The following is a 26,053-nucleotide window of genomic DNA, read 5'->3' on the forward strand; positions in this document are numbered from 1 at the left end:
GGACCGCTGTGAGATTTATTATTCTTCTAACGACTGTCAAATGAATAATAAATCTCACGACTTCTATTTGCATGAACTCTTAATACTGAGAGAATAATGGACGTGATCATGAAGTGTAGGTTGCTTTGATATATCAGGAGTGAGATCTGAAGTGACGGTCAAAACCTCAGTATATTGGGCAGCCACATTTAGTGTTGATGGAACATATATTCTCAATATGGAATTCATAGTCTCTTGATGGAGATATAAAATATTCCCTTGAGATAAGTTTAATGGTTTCAGTTATTTAGAGAGTTAGGCCTAACCACTTTAGTAAGAAATTACTAAAGTATATATTTATGAAATTGGATTTCATAAATATATAATGAATAACTTTAAAGAATTAAACCGGGTACTCAAGGATAAGATGTAGTAATTTACAAAGTGGCAGTTTATATTTATGACTTTGTGTTACTACGAATATTTTATGAAGGGGTTACGTGTATAATAAAGTCTTGGGATATAATTTATTAATAAGGCCTAGAGTGCAATTATATTTATATAGTGGTATTAAATATAATTAATGGTAACTTTGGACTTGTCAAGAGTTGATGGAAAAGCCCAAGGCCCATTGGAGCTAGTGTCTTATTGGTCCCTTTTGGTCCCACTCCAAGCCACACACTAAAGCCCAATTGGAAAGGCCCAATAGGCCAGCCCAATTAGATAATCAGTTAGTTATAAAGGGAGAAACATACATAATTTTTTTTTTTGAAGAGATTAGAAAAGAAAAAGAAACGGTGTGTGAGAGAGCGTGAGACACACTTTCATTCTCCCTTTGAAAACCTGATTGAGAGACCACACATCTTGGGCGTAAAGTGGAATTGGAGTGAAGATTAAAAGTGTTCCCAAGTGCTTCTAATCTTTGTTTTGAATTTCTCCACACCAAGGTACGCTATCTTGTTCTTAAATTCTGAAATTTATGTAGTGCACGTTATCAATCATGAATGAAATAGATCCTAGTTCGTCGCTTCCGCTATGGGTTTTGCATGAGATGAAAAACCAGATTTTTTTTCCTTCAGGCCCAACTTCAAACAGTCATAACTCACTCAATTCAAATCTAAATTAAGCCAAATTTATGTTCAAATTAAAGCCACTAAATTAAGCCAGTATGTATACTTTCTAATGAAACAAACCTCACTAAAACATTCTTTATGGATCAAAGTTATGGTTAAAACAGTGAGAAAATGTCATTTTCAGCATCGTTTTCAAAGCAATTTAAGCACTTTTGAGTTGTGATTATTTTCAAACTATCAAAATAACTTCAATTACCCTTTGTAGTAGGGGTGTCCACCAGAACTTGGAAACTGACCCACCTGGCCAAACTGCCCAGGCCAACCCGACACCAATGATGGTCAGCGACGGGTCTCTGTCACCAAACTTAGACAGGTCGGATAGTGGGTTTTATTCTCCAAAACCCAATGAACCCGATCTAACCAACAAAACCCATGAAAGAAGGCTAGATTTACCTAGATCTGTTTAGATTCAGCGATATTTTGGTAAAGGTTTGGTAGTTTTTGGTTAAATCTGGTAAAGATCTAGTTTTTTTAATTATTAGATTTGGCGATGAGATGAAGTTTTCGCTCAAATTTGGGCTTGATGTGGTGGTTTTAAGCTTCGATCCTAAAAAGACCCAATGGTTGTAACTCAATTCTGAAGTCGACTGACCTAATCATCGTCCACCAAAGACCGATCCAACTCGACTTGAGGTTGTCCACGGTCGGCTATAGGTCGTTCAACCGTCCACCCAATGTGAGTTGGTCGGTTACAGGTTGGGCACAAACCTAACTTGAACCAACCCTTGGACACCCCTAAAAAGACCCAATGGTTGTAACTCAATTCCGAAGACGACTGACCCAATCGTCATCTACCAAAGACCGATCCAACTCGAGTTGAGGTTGTCCACGGTCGGCTATAGGCCGTTCAACCGTCCACCCGATATGAGTGGTCGGTTACAAGTTGGGCACAAACTGACTTGAACCAACCCTTGGACACCCCTACTTTGTAGACATGTCAAGCTCATCATTGGGTCGGGGACTAAAGTTTATTATTCAAGTACAAAATGAGGTATCTACACCTGGTCAACTCTGTATTACTATATAAGCATGAAGCCTCCTCTTCTCCAAGGTACGTGAATTTCCTAGCTCTCATACTTTAGAGTTATTAGAGATCCTTCAATTACTGACTTAACCTTCAGATGTCTTTGGCCAAAACCCCACCAGTGATCTCTATACGTTCTTCACCTTTTGTTCTTCAAGTACCTGCAATCATTGCGCACGTAGACACTTGACTCACTGAAGATTTTGTGCATCATCAAATTTAATTTTTACATGATTAAAAAAATTCTTATTTTATTTTTTTAACACCAAAAACCAAACATGGGATTTTCTATAAAAAAAAAAATCCTTTGCTTTCTCAATACATAAAACCAAATATGAAATTTTATCCTAAATCTCATCCATCCTTTTAAACGTGAAACCAGATATGAAATTTTATCCTAAATCTCATTCATTCTTTTAAACATAAAACCAGATATAAAATTTTCTCATAAAATTCCTTGTTTTCAATACATAAAACCAGATTTGGAATTTCCTCATAAATTCCTTGTTTTTGACACCTAAAATCAGATCTAGAATTTTCTATAAAAACTCAATCTTTCTTTCAAAACCCAGATTCAAATTTATTTTCTCCATACCTTCATTATTTTTATCATTAATAGATTAGATTTGAATATTCTTCAAAAATTACTTTCTTTTTTCGTAAGGATTAGATCTCTTGGATGGAATAAGGTAGATCTTAGAGTTTCAAGGGTATTTAGTTTTAGATCTATAACTAACAAATCGCATGTTGCATCTCATAATTGCCTGCAATTTTATGGGTTTTATATATTTTTTAGTAGTTGGAGAAATAATACAATTTGAATTTGATCCTAATAAGTTTTTCAAAAAAAAAATTGTATAAACCATGCTTTCTTATTTGGTTACACCTCCCTTACATCTTGATTTGCTCGTTGCAGTCCTATTGTTGTCAATATGGATTAGCTCTCACACTAGCCGCAATTTAACCATCTCATATAAGGATGGCAATATGGCGAGGCGAGGCTGAAGGATGGGATCTTTGCCCCCGCCCTGCATGGTTTTGTCTTACTTGTCCCTGTCCCGCCCCGCATGATTAGGAAAATTTTCTTGCCCCATCCCCACCCCTTAGGGCCTCGTGAAGCCCCGGCCACCCCGTAAAACTCTGGTTTTTGTTAATTTATCCTACAACTATTATGATTTTTTAAAATAAAATTACTTGTTTCATTAATAAAAATATACTTGAAATTACAAATAAATTTATTCCATTAGAAATGCTTCAAGATACAAAACCTAACACACCGATAGGTACAGTGAGTTAAATGTCATGAAAATTTTGTTTATTTTTTAATAATACCTAATGCATTTTTCAGTCTTTAATTTTTTTATAGCATCTTTTTACTTTTTTTGTTTATTAACATCTTTATCTCTTTCTAGAAACTAATCTAGAAGTACCTTTTTCTTTATTTTTTTTTGTTAGGATTAGTGCCCTTAAATCCTATTGTAGATGCTATGTATGACATTGTGTATGACTTAATGTTGTGATTAATAAAGTTGTTTTATTATTATCTAAAATAATGGTAAAATGAATATTTGGACATTATCATATAGTCCATGAGATGCATAGAAGATATAAATCACAAGTTCTTTGTAAACTCAAAATTTTAGTTTGTAGTCGGTGATAAAATTGGGCATTTCATTTGCGAATATTATAATATATCAACTAAGATAATTTGTCGTGATCATGGAAGTGGAGACTTCTAGTTGATATGTTTTAAGAGTTAAGTCATATTAAACTAGACCGCTGTGAGATTTATTATTCTTATAACGACTGTCAAATGAATATAAATCTCACGACTTCTATTTACATCAACTTTTAATCCTGAGAGAATAATGAATCTGATCATGAAATGTAGGTTGCTTTGATAAGTTTAATGGTTTTGGCTATTCAGAGTATTAGGTCTAACCACTTTAGTAAGAAGTTACTAAAGTATATATTTATGAAATTGGATTTCATAAATATATGATGAATAACTTAAACGATTAAATTGGATACTCAAAAATTAAGATGTAGTAATCTTCAAAGTGACAGTCTACATTCATGACTTTGTATTACAACGAATATTTTATGAAGGTGTTGCATATATAATAAAATCTTAGGATATAATCTATCTATATATATCTATATCTATATCTATATCTATATCTATATCTATATATATATAATAGACGAAGCTGAGAGAAAGTTGGTTCCTACATTTAAGGACGTGTTGACAAATATGATAACTGCCTATTTAATATTCAGACACGTATACAATTTTTTTTTAAAAAGCCGTACGGTATAATGGTTGGATTTTTAACCCTGCCCCGTCTGACAATTAAAAACCAAGAAGGGTTACATTAAAAATAAAGTCCGTTTAAAAAAAAAAAAGGAAAAAACCATTTCAGTTAAAAAAATCCTAGCCGTCTGTTTTCATCAGATTACGTTTAATATCTTCTCTCTCTAAAATAAATCACCTACCGATACTGCGACACAGAGAAAGGGAAGAAGGGGAAAAAGAAATTGAGATCCAGTGGACGTTCGTACTGCCGGCCATCACGATTTGATCTTCTGCTCTGTTTCATCTCTTCTCTGCAACAAAACTTTTCTGAAGGTCAGCATCTTTCTTTTCTGTATATCTGTTTTTCAAAAAAAATTCCTGCCGAATTTTCTAGGGTTCTTCTTTGACTCTTTTTGAAAAATAGATGGGTTTGTTCCTTTTTCTATGCAAAAATTATAATTTCAGGTTTATACTACATAATTAAGCATCTTAGTTTTCTATATATCTGTTTTTCAAAAAAAATTCCTACCGAATTTTCTAGGGTTGTTCTTTTGACTCCTTTTGAAAAATAAATGGGTTTGTTCCTTTTTCTATGCATAAAATATAATTTCGGTTTTATGTCCTGGTAACATAAGGGATTTTGCCCTTGATTTTGCCATCGTCAAACCCATTTCCAGTTTCTGTTTTATGGTTTTTAACTTTTATTTTTATTTTTAAATTTTTTTTAATTTGAGGTCATATCTGATTTAGATTGGGTTATTCTTTTTTAATATTTGTGCTTCTGAACGTTTGTTTATTTAATTAATAACTTTTCAAGCACTTTGAATTGCCGCCTCTCCTCTCTCCTTACTGTTTGTGCTAAAAAATCATGTTCCCTATTTTATTGTGAATGTATATTTGTTTTAAAGAATCAGTGAAGTTTTTTTTTACAGTATATTATTTTTTTATTTTTCCCTTATTGTATTTGATTAAATAGTTAATATATTGCTTAAAATTATGTCGTTAAATATTTAAGGATTAATTCTTAAACACTGTTGTGTGGTGTACACATTAATATTTCGATTAGTTTGTTTATATTTAGAATAAAACTTTTTATTCTTCTGTTTTGAACAGAATTTCAGTAACTGATACATAGTAGAGCAGAATGCCAATCTAGACTCAATTCTTATCCTTGAGCATAATCTCTTGCTAACAGAACTTTGTCATTTTTTTAAGGTTCCACCTTATTATGGCTCACCATATATTCATCGAGAATGAACAATCACAAAACAAGTGATACCTACTTTCAATTATCTTTTTACAAAGAACACACTGAGTATCAAGATTAGTACCCTATCACTGTAGACTTAATCTATTGTGGATATTTTTTCTTCCTAATACAGTTTGATGCACCTGCACAAAAATGTCATTGTTTTCTCAGTAATCCAAATTAGCATATTTTCCCTTCGATATTAGTTTGTAGTTTATACACTGTAGCTGTAGAAATATGTGTGAGTTAGAATTTAGTTGACTCAACCTCTATCATCCTTTATGGACTTATAAATAATTCTCTCTCTTTCTCCACAAATTTTTTGGTTTTTTTCTTTTCTTCCATTAATTTGAGATCGATATACTACTAAATCAATGCAGTTGTTCCAATAGAATTCATCTTTTGAAAATAACTTTCAAATATTTACGACTGAAGAGTTTCTTTCTTTCACCCCAGTATTGTTAATTAATTCCATAAGAATTCTCACATTGTGTCAAAAAGTGTTACTGTTTGATGTTAATTTTGCCAAATTTTTTGCCATCATCATGTAGGAAATATCCAATAGATTGTTAAGAACTAAAACAATCTTTCATATTTTTTGCAACTTAAACCATATTACAATGTTTACTTCCGCTTCTTTTGTATTCTCGCTGTCATCTTTCTTTGCTGCAGGTTTAAAAAACTTCTTACCCTTTCATTTTGTTGAATGCTGAGTTTTTTGCCAGGTACAACACGGTTATTTTGCAAGAAGAGTTTTGCATCAAACTAAGAGGTTTTGATAGCCTGATTTTCCCTCTATTTATCTCATAATTTGAATTAAATTTTCTCCGTTGATCTGTTTAGTTTTGATTAGGCTCTGACTTGCATATTTTACTCTACTTTTTCCTTCAATTTTTATTAATTGAATGTATTCTTATTTTGTATTTTACTGAATTGTTAGACTGTCATTACTTTTATTTATTTATTTATTTTGCTATGCTTTTAATGGCCTGCATTTGGTACCTCCACCATGTTCACGTGTTGAATTAACTTGATTTGCCACATTCTTAAACAAACGGCACCTTTGTCAATAAAAAATTGACATCCAGTCTGTTTTGCTTCTTTTTTGTCAGCACCTGTACCCAAGGTCAGCATTTTGTTACTTGATGTGTTATATTCTTTACTTTGATGCTTTCTTTTTAAGTTATTATAACCCAGCTTTTTTGTGAGTGGCGTAATGGGGTTTACCCATTGAATATATGTAAGGAAAAACATGTTTGGCATTTAATAATGGTTGAATATTGATTTGTTATGAATATTAATGTTTATGGGACATGTTTGGCATTTAATAATGGTTGAATATTGATTTGTTATGAATATTAATGTTTATGGGATGGACAAGAATAGTAGAACCATCTATAAATCAGATTGACCTCTATATATGCTGAATTTTGAAAAAACAGGCTGAACTTTTCATTTAAAAGGAACATTGGCAAGTTAATTGAAAATTAAAACCATTTTACAGTTTAGTACAGTTTGTTTAAATGCTGATATCCTTTTTACTTATCTCATATTTAGAATTACATTTTATTCATTTACTGTAATCCTGTTTTAATTGGCTTTGATTTACATGTTTTACCTAACTTCTGCCTTTACAAATTCATTTCTTCAGCCAATTCTCCCTTTTACTTATTTCACATCCTCACCACTATTTTTTATTATTTGAATTTGAATTAAAATCCGGATGTTTATTATCTCTCTTTCAATGCTTTGGCCTGAGATTTACTGTGTTTTTTCAGATTGAACTGCATTTTCTCTGATTGCCTTTGTTGTTTTTCTTCTTGATAATTAATTTTATTATTATTTCATTATTGATGTATGCCTCTAATTTACTAGAATGCTTATTAAACTTTGTTTTTTTTTAAGCTTTGTACTGTTGCTTATTAAACTTTGTTTCCTTTAATTTTTGTACTGCTCAAGCCATTGGGCACAGTTTATTGGCAGGCTTTTATAAATGTTGATGTTGTTAGTTTTGTTTATTTTGTTTATTCATTTTATTTTTATTGTGTTTACAATAGTGTTTTGGATTGAATGCTTATAGATGCTTTAATTTTATTTATTTATTTTATAACACACTTTCACGTATGTATAAGATCTCAGTTTATAGCAGCTCATTTCTGAAGTTTTGAAAAAAAAATGGAAAATGCAAGACAAGCACGATTAAAAAGACGGATGCTAATGTTTGAAAGATGATCCAACAAAAAATGGCATGAAAGGAAAAATAGTTTACAAAATAAGCTTATCCAGGCTAGGAAATCCAGGGGAATGGTCATTGCTGAAAAGAGGAAAAAAAACAAGGGAGATAGAACAGCATTAACGCATGACTGCTCTATGGTCCATTCACCTGGTACAAGTATAGATTTTTATGGGTCAAGAGGTACGTTTCTATTTCTGCCACTTTACTCTTATAAATTTTTTAAACATTTCTTCATAAAAAATTGAAAATAAAACTTTCAATTCACATTGGTTATTAGATATTGATGTTGGCATGGATCATTCCTATGTAGAAACTAGATTGAACATAAGTACGGATGATACTTTGGTAGAAGATGGATTCAATAATTGTGATATATCTCAACAAATCCAACAATCAGAAAGTCAGAGTGGTTGCGAAGAATTTCCAAGTAAATGACTTGACTTAAATTTACAAAGGAAAAAAAAATTATATTCTTTTTTGTTTATATCATTATTGTTGTTCTCATATTTTAAAATTCATATAGGAAAATATACTGAACCTTGGAATTTTGGCTCGCCTTCTTATATATGCATGCATTGCGGTTCAATTTTATGGTATGAAGAGAGAACAGTTAAATCTAAGAGGCCTAGGAACCCAAAATTCTCTCTCTGTTGTATGGAGGGTAAGGTTAAGTTACCTTTGCTTAAGAAGCCACCTCCTCTTATTGATGAGCTTTTAGATCCTCTTGGTAGTCAACGATCTAAAACGTTCAGAACTCAAATAAGAACTTATAATGCAATGTTCGCAATGACATCTATGGGTGGCAAAGTAGATAGTAGAATTAACGATGGAAGACACCCTTACATTTTCAAAGTTAATGGCCAAAACCATCATAGAATTGGAACTCTTCTTCCTAATGATGGCCAAGATCCACAATTTGCACAATTATATTTCTACGATACTGAAAATGAAGTTGAAAATAGAATGAATATCTTTAGTAATGGTGAAATTGATAGTGACCTTGATCCAAATGGTGATAGTGACCTTGGTCCAAATGTTTGATGAAACAAACACTTTAGTGAAGATATTTCGGATGTCTAGAGACCGTTTCTTTGATACTGATGTTCACCATTTAAGATTGCGCCTTATTGGCTCACGAACTACAGATGGAAGAGAATATAACCTGCCTACATGTTCAGAAATTGCAGCAATTATCATTGGTGATATTGGTGTTGAGAATGCACATCGTGATATTATTGTTGAGTTAAAAGAAGGAGGGTTACAACGTATTAATGTGCTGCATCCTTCATACATGGCATTACAATATCCCCTTTTATTCCCATATGGTGAAGATGGTTTTAGGCTCGGCATTTTGTATAGTAATGTAGATGGAATCAGATCTGATACAACTGATTCTGTCACTATGAGAGAATATTATGCATATTGCTTGCAAGAACGTGAACATGAAGGACATACTTTGGTAAATGGTGATAGATTGTTTCAACAATTTGTTGTAGATGCCTACACATGTATTGAAGAAATCCGGCTTATGTGGGTAAAAGAGAACCAAGACAAATTAAGGATAGAATTGTATAAAGGACTGAAAGATGCAGTTATGAGAGGAGATACCACCCCTGCATCTTCAGGCAAGAGATTTGTTCTACCTTCAAGTTTCACTGGAAGTCCAAGGTATATGATTGAAAACTATCAAGATGCAATGGCAATCTGTAGATGGGTAGGTTATCCGGACCTATTTATTACCTTCACTTGCAACACGAAATGGCCAGAAATTGATCTTTTCCTATCTAGGAAACCTGGACAGAAAGTAGAAGATCGACCTGATGTGATTGCAAGAGTGTTCAAGATAAAGCTTGATCAACTCTTATATGATTTAAAGCATGGTCAACACTTTGGGAAAGTAATTGCAGGTATTCTAAACTTTATATTTTAAATATTTTTCCCTTCTTCTTTATGTGGTTTAATAGTAAATCTAAATAAATGTAACTAACTTACTATTTTAGTGTTCAGTTGTCTTTCATATATATACATATAGAAACTGTTCTATTTATTTTTAAATGAATTATACCTAATTTTTTGTTAGATACACCACAATGGACATAACCGTAAAAGATATACTGCCAAAGGAACTACATAAACCACAAGATGAAGAACTTGCCTTACATAATAAAAAAACAGTGGCTGAAATAAAGGACTTGGAATGGAACTCAAACACAAAGGTATCAACTATACTCTCACATTATGAATTTATCATAATTAGTAACTGTTTATATGTTTTATAATAAGATATAATTTTATAAACTGACTAAACTTTGTATTATACGACTTACTGGTAACATGCAATGCCAAAATCATTAATATCAACAACAAATATGGATGGTATTATGTTGCATGTCTTATATGCAAGACGAAAGTGAAACAAGTCAAAGGAGTTCTATGGTGTGAACGTTGTAAAAATCAGCCAAAATTTGCAGTCCTAAGGTAATTATTCTACTAACAACTTTATAAATTCTCAAACACACATAAAATATATATAATATTCTACTAACAATTTTCTATTTCAAACAGTTATAGAATTCAAGTCCAAGTACAAGATGAGACCGGTTCAACCACATTCATATTGTTTGACAAAGGAGCTGAAAGAATTATATCTAAAACTGCAAAAGAACTTGCAGAGATGCAAGAAGAGGTAATTTCATATATAAATGTCAGCCCCATATCTTTATTATCTGAAAACTGAAGTTTTAATACATTTTTACCAATGTTGTACACACACACATATATCCACGCACCATTTAATATAATCTACACACACACACACACACACACACACACACACATATATATATATATATATATCCACGCACCATATACATATTGCTAATTGTATGAAACTTTTTTCAAACAGATTTTCAAATTAGATGGGAATACAATACCAAAAGAAATTCAAAAAATAATTGGCAACGAATATTTGTTCCAACTGCATCTTGATGAATATAATTTGAAGTATGGAAAAGAAAATTACACAGTTTCGAAGATTTTGGAGATAGAAATTTCACATAAGCAAAATGACTCATGTAAAGTTGAAGAGCATCAGGTAATTAAAGCACAATTACTTACTATATGATTCAAACATTAGTTTACTCATAATTTACTATATAAATCTAACTGATACATAAAAATGCAAATTATTGCAGGACACAATGGAGGAAATTGTAAAAAAATCAAGGAAGGACAAGTACATAGCCAGTCCAAAAACAGAAATAGGAGAAACATCTGTTGAAAGACCTGAAAGAATACCGCTCCAAATGCTTCAAAAACGTCAAAAAAGTGCTAAGCAAAATGCAGCAAAAAAGAAAAAAAACTGAGCTCGAATGTATATACTACCTTACTGTACAAGTGTTTGTGTATTTCATTGTATTGTTATTTTTATTTTCTTTAGAAGAGTAAACTGAATGTTCTACTAAATTACTGCAACTGTAATATTTCATTTATAAATTATCATATTAAAATTGTAACATTCACCAGGTATGATGTGAAATATTTATATGAAAATATTTTTTAACGTAGTGTTGTGTGTTGTAGTCTTATTGTCCTCTATTTTATTTTTCTCCACTTTATAGTGGACCTCTGAAGGCTTACATTGAAGGTTTGCATGCAATTTTGAGTAATAAAATTGATCAACATAATTTCATCATGTGGTTCTCTTCATTTTAAAACATATTCACCAAATTGCAAGTTACAGGAAATTAGAAATATTTCTAAGACCTATTTGGGACAGTAAAGAGTATTTAATTTCAATCGATTTTGATTGTGGTTGTTAAATTTCTCTTCTACTTATGAGATTACAAATGACCCCGCGCATTGCGCGGGTTAAACACTAGTATATATAATAGCAGAAGCTGAGAGAAAGTTAGTTCCTACATTTAAGGAGGTGTTGACAAATAGGATAACTGCCTATTTAAAATTCAGACATGTATACAGTTTTTTTTTAAAATGGCTGCACGTTACAATGTTTGGCTTTTTAAACCCTGCCACGTTTGCAATAAAAAAAAGGTATAAATTAAATAACCGATTTGTTTTTTTTTAAAACACCATTTGATTGCCTTTTTAGGTATATTAAAAATAAAGCTCGGTTTAAAAAAAAAAAAACATTACAGTTAAAAAAACCCTTGCCATCTCTTTTCATCAGACTACGCTTAACATCTTCTCTCTCTAAAAGAAATCACCTACCAATACTACGACACAGAGAGAGGGGAAAAAAAAAAAAAAAACTTGGGATCCTGTGGACATTCGTATGGCCAGCCATCGCCATTTGATCTACCACTCTGCTTCATCTCTCCTCTGCAACAAAATTTTTCTAAAGGTCAGTGTTCTTTTCTGTTTTGGTTTTTAGAAACTTTTCACCATTGATTTTCCTTTTCGGATTAGCATATTAGATCTCCTATGTGTATATGTTTTTGGTTTTAGACCAGATGTTTATACTACAAGAATAAGCATCTTCCTTTTCTATATATCTGTTTTTCAAAAAAAAATTCTTACTGAATTGTCTAGGGTTCTTCTTTGGCTCCTTTTGAAAAATAGATGGGTTTGTTCCTTTTTCTATGCAAAAATTGTAATTTCGTGTTTTATGTCCTGGTAACATAAGGGATTTTGCCCTTGATTTTGCCATTGTCAAACCCATTCCCTCCACCAGTATAGTTTCTGTTTTTTGGTTTTTTACTTTTATTTTATTTTTTAGTTTGGGGTCATATCTGATTTAGGTCGGGGTATTCTGATTGGATTGGATACATTATATTGTATTGCAAGGTTAACACCGATTAACAGTGGTTGTGTATATATTATAAAAAAAAATTTAAAAAAAACGTCGCACCTAAATCATGAGAGGCCATCTATAAACACATGCTTTGGAATTACCTTGGGAAACTAGATGATGATCTTCACGATTTAAACTTGGGGAATTTCTTCCTAATACAGTTTCATGCACCTGCACAAGAATATGTTATTGTTTTCTCAGTAATCCAAATTAGCATATTTTCCCTTCCATATAAGTTTGTAGTTTATATACCATAGCTGTCCAGTAAAAACTACAAGTATCATCTAAATGCTTCAGATTTTGTGGCAATTAGAAGGTACTATAACATACAAAATTGTTGTGAAAGCCTCAAGCATCCTTTAATATGCATGAACCTGCCATTATCTGAAAGAGAGTTTCTAATTTTTTATTATTTTTGTATTTATTTTTTTAATGATTCGTTATAGTAATTATATATAAAATGAAGTTTGTCCAAGATTCCAAACTAAACTAAATTAAGTCAAGTGCTTAAATAATTAGACAAATTAAGCAAAAACCCACAAGTTGAGGTAATTCTCAAAGAAATATGTGTAAGTTGGAATTTAGTTGATTTGATGGGAAGCATTTCATTTGCAAGGACAAATGTGCTCTTTTATTTTAGGTCTTTATTGCTTCTATCAAAAAGAAAGGTTTTGATCTCAACCTATATCATCCTTTTCTGACTTATAAATAACTCTTTTTCTTTCTCCACAAGTTTCATTGGTGTTTTTCCTTTCTCCCATTAATTTGAGATCGATATACAACTAAATCAGTGCAGTTTTTTTTCAATAGAATTCATCTTTTGAAAATGACTTTCAAATATTTTTGCCATCATCATATGGGAAATAGCCAACAGATTGTTAAAAACTAAAACAATCTTTCATATTTTTTGTAGCTCAAACCATATTACAATGTTTGCTTCCGCTTCTTTTGTATTCTCTCTTTCATCTTTCTTTACTGCAGTTTTTAAAAGCTTCTTACCCTTTCATTTTGTTGAATGCTGAGTTTTTTGCCAGGTACAACACGGGTATTTTGCAAGAAGAGTTGCTGCATCAAACTAAGAGGTTTAAATAGCCTGATTTTCCCTCTATCTATCTCATAATTTGAATTAAATTTTCTCCGTTGATCTGTTTGGTTTTGATTAGACTCTGAATTGCATATTTTAATCTGCTTTTTTCTTCATTTTTTATTAATTCAATGTATTCTTATTTTGTATTTTACTGAAATGTTAAACTGTCATGACTTTTTTATTTATTTCTTTATTTTGCTATGCTTTTAATGGCCTGCATTTGGTACCTCCACCATATTCATGTATTGGATTGACTTGAATTGCCACATTCTTAAACAAACGGCACATTTCTCAAAGAAAACTTGACATCCACTCTGTTTTGCTTCTTTTTTGCAGCACCTATACCCAAGGTCAGCATTTTGTTACTTGATGTGTTATATTCTTTACTTTGATGCTTTCTTTTTGATTTATCATAACCCAGCTTTTTTGTGAGTGGCGTCATGGGGTTTAGTCGTTGAATATATGTAAGGAAAAACATGTTTGCCATTTAATAATGGTTGAATATTGATTTGTTATGAATATTAATGTTTATGGCATGGACAAGAATAGTAGAACCCTAGAATCATGAAAGGCCATTTATAAATCAGATCAACCTCTATATATGCTGATTATTGAAAAAATAGACCGAACTCTTCATTGAAAATGAACATTGACAAGATAATTGAAAGATAAAACCATTTTACTATTTAATATAGTTTGCTTGAATGCTGATTTTCTTTTTACTTATCTCATATTTAGAATTACATTTTGTTCATTTACTGTAATCCTGTTTTAATTGGCTTTGCATTTACATTACTTTTCTATAATTATTATTATTTTCATACGTGATGCATAGAATTGGATCATGGGTGAATTATAATTGAATTCATAGATTCATGGGTTTAGATGTAGAGGGTTTAGATAATTCAAATTATTGGATGCATTGAATTTTTATGTTCCTATATGTGTTTTGATTTAAAAAAATTGTATATTTTATATCAAGCTGAATTGCATGGTGTCATTTCTTCAAAGCACTTAGGTTGTCCACCTATCTCAGACCTTTGTACAACCTCTTTTGATTTTCAGTTCAAGCCATTGATATCTACACTACCTACAAGGTCTCTATCTTTCTCCATGTATATGTTTATGTGTGTGTAAAGTTTTTTTTTTTTTTCTCTATTTATGTGTGTGTAAAGTTTGATTCTTTCATGGCTTTTCAATGGGTGGTATTTTCATTTTGGTTGGGATTGTTTAGGTGTTTCCAGTTAGAGTTATTTTTGTAAAGTATGTGCAAATGCAAGATGCTTGGTGGGAAAGACTATGAATTTGCAGCTGAGAATTTTGTTTATATAGAACTGTTAGCGTTTACATGTGTTTTTGTGTGGTTGTCTTTAGAATAAATAGATTATGACTTTGAGAATTTACTTTCTGACTTAAGTGAATTATAAATATTGAGGCCTTGAAGCTTATTTCATCATAATTTACCACAACTCAATTGATATTGTATGACCTATTATCTATATATCTTTAAAAGAAAAAGGTTTGTAAAAGGATTTTTTTCAAAATTTAAAAAAACAATTTTGCCCTGTTTGAAGTTTCTCAATGGGTATCACTAAGACTTAGTAAGAAAACCACAAATATGATAAACCATATGTAAATTTACTTTAAAATTTGATTTAAGGTTTGACTTTGTTTATCATAAAATCTCATACCCACAAATATGTTCTACCACAATTTTGAAGAAATATGTTTCTGTATTTTTAGTTTAATGTTGATGACTTTAGAACTCAAAAAAATAAACCAATGCCATTTGTTATGAACTCAGTTTTTTATTCTTTGGCTTAAAGGTTGATTATTATTTTCTTTGGTTTTTAAATACTTATGAACTCTATTTTTTTGTTGATAAGATTCCTCAATTTCCTAATCCCTTCCAAGTGTTTGAAGAAATACTTTAACCAAACGCGTTTGATTGGGTTTTACTGATTTTTGCAGCTTCGTTGGTAAGTGTGTGTGTGTGTGTGTGTATTAGTGTGAATTTTGTTTACAAAATTGTACAGCATGGTATTACTAGAAGAAAATCCTCCTAAAATGCAGTTAAATTAAATAATAATAAAAAGAGCTTTTTTCCCCTTCTTTATTTAAATATCCTAAAAATTTAGGGAATGCAGGGGTTGTTTAAAAAGAGAAATTACAATTTTACTTATATGAAAAAAAGCTATCAATTCGGCTTTTTAGTCATTTTGATGCTTTGCATGTGATAATTTATGCTCAATTTAATTTTAATTCCATTTAGATGAATTTAGAACAGAACCCTAGACAGCATCAGTAAAACAAGATGCAGGAAGTGGCAGGAAATGAAGCCATAAACTTATCGAACTATTATTAAAGAAAAATATTGATTATACCCCCATTGTTAACACGGGTCAAATAACCAATTTGAACCAAACAAATAAAATTGAAGCAATGCAGGGTACACTAATTTATAGTAAAAGATCAGAAATTTGTTCAGGGTGAGGATATGCCCATGGGCATTGTTAAATAATGAATAATAATCTCCACCAAGTGAAAATATGTCTGAATAGACACAAAGCATTCAGAAACAAGTGAAGTTCGTAGAGCTTGCCACATAGGATTAGATTAGATAATTGCAGATAGTTTCTGTAGCTGTCTTGGACCTGTTGGTGTCTGTACAATGTTGTTTGCTTCTACTTATATTGATCCACTAATTCACTAATTGTCTTCGATTAATGTTTTTGATTTGTCCATCGATCTTTATTATTATAGTTTGCTTGAATGTTGATTTCCTTTTATTTATCTCATACTTTGTTTTACATTTTGTTCGTTTACTCTATTCCTGTTTCAATTGACTTTGATTTGCATGTTTTAGCCAGCTTCTGCCTTTACAAATTGATTTCTTCGGCCAATTCTCCCTTTTTCACATCCTTACCGCGACTTTTTGTTTCTCAAATTTAAATTAAAATCCGGATGTTTATTCTCTCTCTTTCAATGATTTTCTATTGATGAATAATGAAATCTTAGGGATGTGCTTTGGCAATACAACATTTTGAATCAAAAGAAGGGGTCACATATTAGGTTTTTCTTTCTCTACTAACATAGGTTATATTTATTATTTGTGTCCATTAAGAGTTCATTTTCTAAATAGGTTGTAGCTTTCTTTTAAGCCTTTGTTAAAAACTATTTTGCTGCATTACTCAATCAAGGTTTAAGGTTTGGTTACCTTTTTCCCTAATTCCCTTTTTTTTTTTCTCCAATTACTTGAGTTCAGTTTTATTTAGTTTTGTAGAGTGTAGAGTGACATGATTTGGAGGTAATAATAGTAGAGTGACATGATTTGGAGGTAAAAATAGATGAAGCTGTGCCTTTGTTGTTTTCCTTCTTGATATTTAGTTTTACTATTATTTTTTTATAGATATATGTCTCTAATTTACTAGAATGCTTATTTTGTTTTTGTTTTATTTTTTAGGAGCATCTTACGCTTTCCATTTGCATTATATTTTACTCTTTTTACAAGGTGGGCAGAGTCACTTCCATGCAACACATACTATTTATTAAAATTATTTCATTGTTATATATAAACTTTACTAATGTTTAAAATGTTCTAATATTACAGATTCATATCACAATGAAGTGCAAAACTTTGAAGCAGATATCAGTGAATGTGACAAACCTTATAATTATCTATTTTAAATTGATTCTATAATTCATTATAACATTTGTGTAGGTTTATTGATTTTTTTTATGTATATAAGGTTGTTCTATACAGCTTTTTTAGAATTGTTATAAAATATAGTTCCCGTAATTAAAGTCTTAATAGTTTAACGTTGGTTTATTATAACGTTGTGTATACACCAATTTTACACTATCTTAGCGTCAAAGATTTCATATGATCCCGCGCATAGCGCAAGATAAACACTAGTTTATTAATAAGAGCTAGAGTGCAATATATTTATATGATGGTATTAAATATAATTAATAATAATTTTGAACTTGTCAAGAGTTAACAAAAAAGCCCAATTGGAATGGCCCAAAAGGCAAGCCCAATTGGAATGGCCCAAAAGGCTAGCCCAATTAGATAATCAGTTAGATATAAGAAGAGAAATATTCATAATTTTATAATATACACTTTCGTTTGGAATGAAATGGTGTGTGTGTGAGCGTAATTCACTCTCTTATTCTCTCATTGGAAACTGATTGAGAGACTACACTTCTTGGGCATAAAGTGGAATTAAAGTGAAAATTAAAAGTGTTTCCAAGTACTTCTAATCTTTGGTTTTGAATTTCACCGCACCAAAGTACATTCTCTTGTTCTTAAATTCTGAAATTTACATAGTACATATTAACAATTGTGAATAAAGTAGATCCGTTGTTTTTCCGCTGCGTATGTTTTGTATGCGATACAAACATGTGTTTTTCCAATTTTTTAACATACATACATACATATATATATATAGACCCGTACCCATGGTTATCAAAATCGCGATCTGGATCGTAAGATCTCACGATTTTACGATCTCACCTCACTAAAACGTTTAGAATTGCACTTAAATCATAAAAATGGTAGGATCGTACGTAGGATCGTAGAATCGTATGGGATCCTATTGATCCTACCAAAAACATAAATTTTTGGTTTTTTTATGGGATAAATTTTTTGTTTTGATGAAACTTTAAGGATTTTTATTTTTTCATATTGTGATAGTATGACTTTTTATTTTTTATTTTATAAAATTATGTTAATCTGAGCAAATGTTTTCTAGTTTCTAGTTCATTTGTAATTAAAATGAAGGAATACTTCATCATTTTAAATGAAGAATTTGATTTTGGATTTGCTACCTTTTAAGTGTAATGTTGTTAAATTTATTTGATCAATATACTAATTTGTGTTCTAATATTACTAAAATATTTTTTTATATACAATTTTATTAGTTATGCTTGTATGTGTATATTGATTGATTGATTTTTTGAGCATGCTTTCTAATTGTTGTTGAGCAGTATAACTTGAATAGTATAAAATTGTATCTTGATGTCTTTTACAGCTCTAGTATACAAATATATAATATTTAAATAGATGATGAAATGAATGATGATAATTAGGAATTTAGGACGGTGGTTATTAGAACCTCAGAATGAGAATAATTAAATGTTCACTTCACCTTAATATTCATCTTGCTTTTGGGTGTCATATTGTAGTTAACTAGTTTCTATTTGCTAACTTATTTTAGATTTCAAACTTGGAACTTAGAACTTGAAACTTGGAAAAAATTTTCCATATGTTTTGATAAATATTTTGGTATTTGGTTGCTAATTAAACATGTATCGAAATACATTAAGTCAAAATTTAAATAATATTTGTTTCGTTAGTATAGACTTAGTAATGTATGACATGCAAATTATATTATATGATGCAAATCTAAGTTTTTTTATGGATAAATTTATAATTTACATGATTATTCAACATACAAAGCCATTATCAACGTGTTTTTTGCTTTAAATCTGAAAATATATAGGATCTTACAATTCAGGATCTAATCCTACGATTTACGATCTTACCTACCTTCAACGATCCTACGTAGAATTCCGATTTTGACAACCTTACTCGTACCTCATAACAACCACACACAATGACACAAACGCAAACATTCAAACTCGTAACTCATAAAAATAGAAAACATTTATAATTTTAATGATGAAAACTATGTTGAAAAAGACTTTGAATAGAATCAATGATTCAATAGTAGATAAATTTATTTCTAATAAAGACAACAACAAAAAAAAAAAAATTAAAATTAAAATTGGTACCTTATTTCCAACTTTGCTAGAGAAAAAAAAGATGTAGAGAGCCAAGTTGGGTAAAATAAAATAAATTAATGATATATTTGTTTAAATAGTTGAATATGAAAAATTTACAATTTAACCTTTATTAATGTGAGGCAGGGCAGGGGCGGATTTAAAAAGTATAAACCCATCATTGCCCTACTCCGTGGTGCAAGTCTAAAATCTTGTCCCATTCCCGCCCCACCACCTTTGCAGGGCAAGGAAAACCTGCGCGAGACAAAGCTGAGAGGGACGGGTCAAGTAGGGCGGGGCAAAATTGCCATCAAAATTCTTGTACGTGAATGGCATGAGAACCACAGTAACCCATAATTCATCTCTTATTAATTTTCTCTGTTTTTTCTCCTTTAATTTGATTCTTTTTCATTAAACAATAGCAGTATAAATCAGGAAATTCCCGTGTGGAACGTACCTCGTTCATAACAAGTATCAAAAAAGCACCAACAACCATTACAAGAGAACTATAAGCGTGGGTATCCAATGTAACATTCAGAGTTCCATTTTCTAGACAATTTTCAATTCCTGCAACCACGCTGTATGAAGGCAACATGGATCAGGTTTTCCTTGTGCAATTGCCTTCTCTGAGAGCGAGTAGAACCAACCATTCCTCCACTTGAACTACAAGCATCAAGAAAACTTAACAATGAGAAACAGAATTAAGTTCATGAATCAGACATATTAATAATATCTGTAAATTGTATCTTTTACCTCTTTAATTGCCGTAGGAAAATGGGCAACAGCTCGGGAGTACGCACATAATCTATCCTCCATAGCCTCATCAAATACCAAACCTTTCTCTGCAGCTGCTGCAGAAGCGAGTTCTACTATAAGGCTAGAGACCTAAAAGCATAAATGATGATGGTCAAGTATTGAGCTAATTCTGGTTCTCAACCCATAACCAATTTGAATTTGGCATTTCCTCCACAAGGCTATACATTCCATGCTTAATTTCACACAGTACCTCAAACTCAAAACAGATTAAATTCATTATATTCCATTCATTGACCAACTTTGGTGCAATTGACATGAGAGATCCTTTCAAATACTGTTTAATGTGATACATTCAGGGTGAAAAAGCACCATACATATTACAATTCAGTATTTTCTTTTTCCTTGCTATACGATATTATAATCTTGTTAAATAACCCCAAAAAGACTAGTCAAGTTATTAAAATCTCCCCTACTCAAATTCCTAACATCCTTGTTAGGGGTACATGTGCTGCAGTGCCCCCGAGCGACCTGACCCGAGGAAATCACTAGCCCTATCTATGCTTACACCCTAAAAAGATTAGTCAAATTACAATGATGGCTATCAGAATCTCGATCTTAGATCTTAGACTCCTAAGATCCTAGGATTCTACCCCATAAAAACAGTCCAAATTGGTGTAGAATATTTCATAGGGTAGGATTGACTTGGGATCCCAATCCTGAATGATGGAATGTAAAATCCACCATAGAATCCCTATGATCCCCTACCCCATAGAATCAATTTGGATCGGTATAGGATTGTTCAAATAGCCTCTAAGCAACGGAATCGACACCCATTAAAGTTATTACGATTATTCATAATTATATGTTTCTATGGTGAAATTAGGATTCTCCAACTCTAGCAATCAAGTCGTATTAAGTAGTAAGTACCTTTTATGCGTAATTTGTGTCACATTTACTTTTCTTTTCTTTTTCTTATGATTCGTTAACATATATTATCATTAATCATTACTGATGATTTCTCATTATATATTTTTATGAAAAGTAAAATCTTACAATTCGATCCAATCAACTAATCCTCTCATCGATCCTATGTAGGATTTCAATCTTGACTCCTTTAATTACATTTACTCCTCGTAATCACTTACAAACCCAGGATCCACCTAATACACAGCCAATATAGGACTCAGCACACGCCCGCACAACACACACTCAAACAATCCAATTTAATCCAATCCAATCCAATCAACTCCACACAATTTAGGGTATTTCAAATTGATCATATCACTGGAAAGAGAAGCAACAAATAAGCCCAATCCAAAGATTCCAAACAATATCAACCAGGTTTAGTTGGAGGAAAACTAGAAAACCTGATTCAATCCCTACTCCTTGACAAAGGGACAAATTAAGTTCTTAAACTATGCAACCCATATCCATCAAGATTGTTGAAAATGGAATGAATTAGATGAACTAAACAGAAAGCCCAATTTCCACTGAACTCAACCCCCTGATACCACTAAGAAGTCTTGTTTATAAAATAGGACTAATAAATTCTTCCACAAACCTATATTTAGTGTTCAGAAGGTCATCTTCCCAGTAACCAAGAAGGCTTATATAGAAATGTGAAAAAAAAAACTGGCAAATGAAAGCAACCATTATGGTTTATTTGGAATAGAGTTAATTAATGGTGTTTGAGCACACAATTCTCTTACACATTTCTAATGAAAATGATAACAATTCTATTCAACTTTGGCCTCACCAAAACAATCATTTTACCGCCCAGTGAATGCTAAAGTCAACAATTTATATGGATCGAATATATGTTTAAAGAAATACTGCTTCTTGCAAGACATATAATGTCAGTCATTGCAAACAAAGGAAAGACCTAGATGTTATACATAAATTATTCAAGAAAGAGTTTGAGATCAGGGTTTTGTCTACTTTCGTAATCCAATTATGTGATTACACAATTTGCTGAGTCATGCCTCACATGATCATAAGCTGAAATGAATTAATTATATCAAATCATTTTAAAGATAATAAATACAATGAGTCTTGACTCCCCATATGCGTCTCTTTTTTAATAATATCATAAGGGATAGATACAAAAAACCTCTGTGATTTCCCTAAAAACATGGAGCCCACTTGAGGTTGTGAGTGTAAGTGTGTAACACTTAACCCTCATTTAGTTGTCTTATGGGTAAATCGTTAATTATGTAACACTTAAAAAAAACCAAACCAAAACAAAACAATCTTGTGGTATTGTTTTATGTCAAAATGCAGCACTAAATATGGACGTGTTGTCACATGAGCAACTTACAATTCATATAAAGAGATGTTTAATGGTTTATGCATAAAACAATAACAAAGGGGGATTGTATTACATTCAAAACTATGGTTTCATGTTTTAAGGACACACCACAGTGGGTGTTTGTATATTTTTCTCATATCATTAAATTGTTGAGCTCAGATACTACAGTCTAAGAAAGAAGAGGGCACGCAATTGAACAAAAAGGTCACTGAAAAAACAAAGAAAATATGGAATTATGTTTAAAAATATATTAATGGCAGATCAAGGCAAAACCCTAGTTCACAGCCTGCAGCTGTAAGGGATAGAGAGGCAAAGGAAGAAGTAGATAAAGCAAGAAATCAGAATCCCAAAGCCCACATTCCAACATATTTTTTATGAAGGTCCAAAATCTAGTAATAGTGCAAATAAAAACGATATGTAGCTAATTTAGTCTAATAACTTCATTTCTCATATTTTCAGCCCAAAAGTCTGATAGACAACACTAATTAATTTGCAGTGGAACTTAGAGGGGGAAAAAAATGTTATTCACAAACATACTTCAGAGCGGTACTCCTTCTCCACAACACCAACAGTGGCCCCTGGATGACGAGCTCCCACAAGCATGAATGCTGATATCCATATCAGCTTTTCTAACATCTGCTTTTGAAACGCTTCCTTGTCCAGAACCTAGCTTAAGTTACATTATACATTACACAAGCTTGTATTGAATAGAGTACTCTTTCTCCTGTCAGGCAATATGTACAGTAGCATAGATATAGATGCAGTACATCAGGTTACTCAACTAAATCCAAACACATAGTTGCATTGAATTTAAATGTCCTAACAATATTTGCATTTTCATTGGTCAATGCAACGAGGTGTCTGAATTTAATTGGAGAACAGTATTTGAGCGAGTGTGTGTGATGTTAAGACATTAAAAAATTAATTTACGGATGAAACTGAAAAAGGATAGTTGGGTTTGGTGTTACCTTGCAAGAAAGGGCAGCAGCATGCAACCTTGCAGCAACAGCAGGGGCCCACTTGCCATAAGCTGCAGTTAGTCCTTCAGGATTGGTATCAGTCTTCCCATCCACAGGGGTTTCTCCAAGCTTTGAAACCGCAAAATAGGCTAACACTTGCTCCGCATCACTTAGACCTTTACTATTAAGCCATGGCTCCAGCATTCCATTCTGGAAAAATACCAAATCTGCGATACATTTTGATTTGAGATTGAGATTGAGATTGAATGGCAAAAATATATATATATATATATATATATATAATTGAAATTAAGTAATTAGCTACCGTTCCATCTGGAGGGAGGAGTGGCTTGAAGAACGGCGTCAAGATCATCATTCCTAGTGCAGACCAAGATGGGTCCCACGAAATCAAGAGGCACGGACTGTCCTCTCTTAACCACCAAATCCTGACCGTTGCCCATTTCCTGCAATGCCCTTCCCACTCGTCCACTGCCCACAATTACGGCTGGGACCACTTTGGCCATGGCCATAGTAGGAGTGCGTTTGCGTCTCCAACTCCAATTAGGGATTGGAAGGTGGTGGTGAGGCCAAAGAATAAGATTACGAGAGCTAGAAGAAGAGAATGAGAGTGTTAGTGCCTTGGCCATGCCCGCCATGCCTACCCCTACCTGTGTCTTCTTCTTGGAGTAAAAAGGACATCATCATGGCTTCTTTTTTGTGGGTTTTTTGTTTATGGAGAGAGACACTCTGGGGTTGAGAAGATCCGATCCGAAGAGAGGAGAAAATGACAAAATGCACAAATTAGATTTGAAAGGTAGGCCACTCGTTTATAGCACACCCACAGCCACACGCACACCCACACCCTCTATCGCTGCCTAATAGCACATCTGACAACACCGGAGTGTGTAACCTTATTTTCCTCCACACCCTTTACCAATACTTATATTATAAAATGATCATCATGCCAAAGGTACAGCCCATAATTTTGAATGTTTTATATTATTAACTAAACTTATGACACGTGCTCATGCAATTATGCTCTTATTTATTTATTTATTTATTTTTTGGTTTAGTGTTATAATATTTAAATGATATATAAATAACAGTTTGTATTTTTTTTTTTTAAGATAGAGATAAAGTAATATAGAATAATATTTAAAATTGAGATAGAAATAGTACCTTAAGTTTTCGATCGAATGAAGAATATAAACAAAAAGGGATAAAATTATTTCACTAAAAGATAGGGGCATTTTAAAGAGTTTAAGAATGTGTGTAATGGTATTTTAGTATGCAAAATGTTGAAACCTAAACAGGGAATCATGTTATTAATAGTATAGATAAAGAATTCAAATAGTCTTTAATTACTATCTCTTAGGATTATCAGACTTTATGTTTTATTTCTCCTAAACAAACAAATATTTTATTCTGCTTCTTGATAGGGTACTGATTTTGTCTATCTCCAAGTCGTCCATAAAGGTCGTCCGTAACCCGGCTGGAATTGTAAACACCCTCTGGAACCTACCTGCAACTACCTCGTCCAAGCAAGAAGAGCTCTGGACGAGGTAAGCACCACCAAAGAATAGGCGCTCGTCCAGAGCGCGGACAACCTCGTCTTGGAGGAGTTTGTCTGTCAGATGAGACAACCCCTGCGTAAGTGCCAAAGTATACTCAACTAAGGAATTCCAGGACGAGAGTATCATACTTAGGAAAATCTCCGAATATAATGTGATAGTTCCTTATCCCACGCAAAACTGTCAGGTATCCGTTGTGAAATGGAAGCAATAACTCCTAAACGGTTATATGAGTTACATTTGACCCTTGCGCCTCCTTGAATCCAGGGGAGCTTCCAATTTCGATAACTGTCTATGAAGGCACTATATAAAGACTAATTCAGACAAGACAAAGGTATGTGGATTTTACTTCAAAAAAGTTGGAACTCCAAAAATACAGAGAGAAAAACTAACTTTGCCATCAGAGGGTTTTTGGCCGGCAGCCCCGGTCACCTTTGATTCGCTTTTCTTTTTTCTTCAGGCCGCAGAGAGAGCAAGTAGTCCTTTCAAGTCCGAAGCATCCAGCCTACTGATCTTCTTTGCATCATCAGTTGGCGCCGTCTGTGGGAAAAAGAACAGTGTTCTTTTCGTTCGGTTATTTGTTCTGTTTTCAACGATTAGCCTTTCCCAGAAAAAAGGCTGAATGGTTCGAACAAGATCAAGGGCTACAAGCCCAGGCCACCAGGAGAGTAGGGATGCTTCTAGCAACCCCCTTCGCGATCATAGGTCAGCGCCTGTCGTACAACCACCCTCCATTCAACATATACAATCCATGGCTACCGCTATGGCGGAACTGACACGTCAAAACCAGGAGTTGAATAGGGAGATCAATCTCAGGAGGCAGCGCCAAGATGGGCACGCGGATAGACGGGCACCGAG

The 26,053-nt window shown here is 32.5% G+C and overlaps 1 protein-coding gene across 4 annotated transcripts; it reads right to left on the minus strand.

The window, feature by feature from the left end:
- Window positions 1–19,948: 19,948 nt before the first annotated feature.
- On the minus strand, window positions 19,949–24,537 carry LOC142636492 (uncharacterized). Of its 4 annotated transcripts, none has more exons than XM_075810735.1 (5): window positions 23,950–24,537; window positions 23,634–23,851; window positions 23,203–23,331; window positions 20,355–20,452; window positions 19,949–20,264 (listed from the first exon to the last, which is right to left on the minus strand). In XM_075810735.1, the coding sequence occupies exons 1-5, from the start codon at window positions 24,278–24,280 to the stop codon at window positions 20,162–20,164; spliced, it is 879 nt and encodes a 292-aa protein (XP_075666850.1). In that variant the 5' UTR covers window positions 24,281–24,537; the 3' UTR covers window positions 19,949–20,161. The 4 variants fall into 4 exon arrangements, with proteins under 4 accessions (XP_075666850.1, XP_075666848.1, XP_075666851.1 ...); XM_075810733.1 differs by having other exon boundaries at window positions 20,355–20,486; XM_075810736.1 differs by having other exon boundaries at window positions 20,355–20,449; window positions 23,950–24,422.
- Window positions 24,538–26,053: the final 1,516 nt, after the last annotated feature.

This window comes from Castanea sativa, chromosome 5 (assembly GCF_040712315.1).
Source record: "Castanea sativa cultivar Marrone di Chiusa Pesio chromosome 5, ASM4071231v1".
Taxonomy (NCBI): domain Eukaryota; kingdom Viridiplantae; phylum Streptophyta; class Magnoliopsida; order Fagales; family Fagaceae; genus Castanea; species Castanea sativa.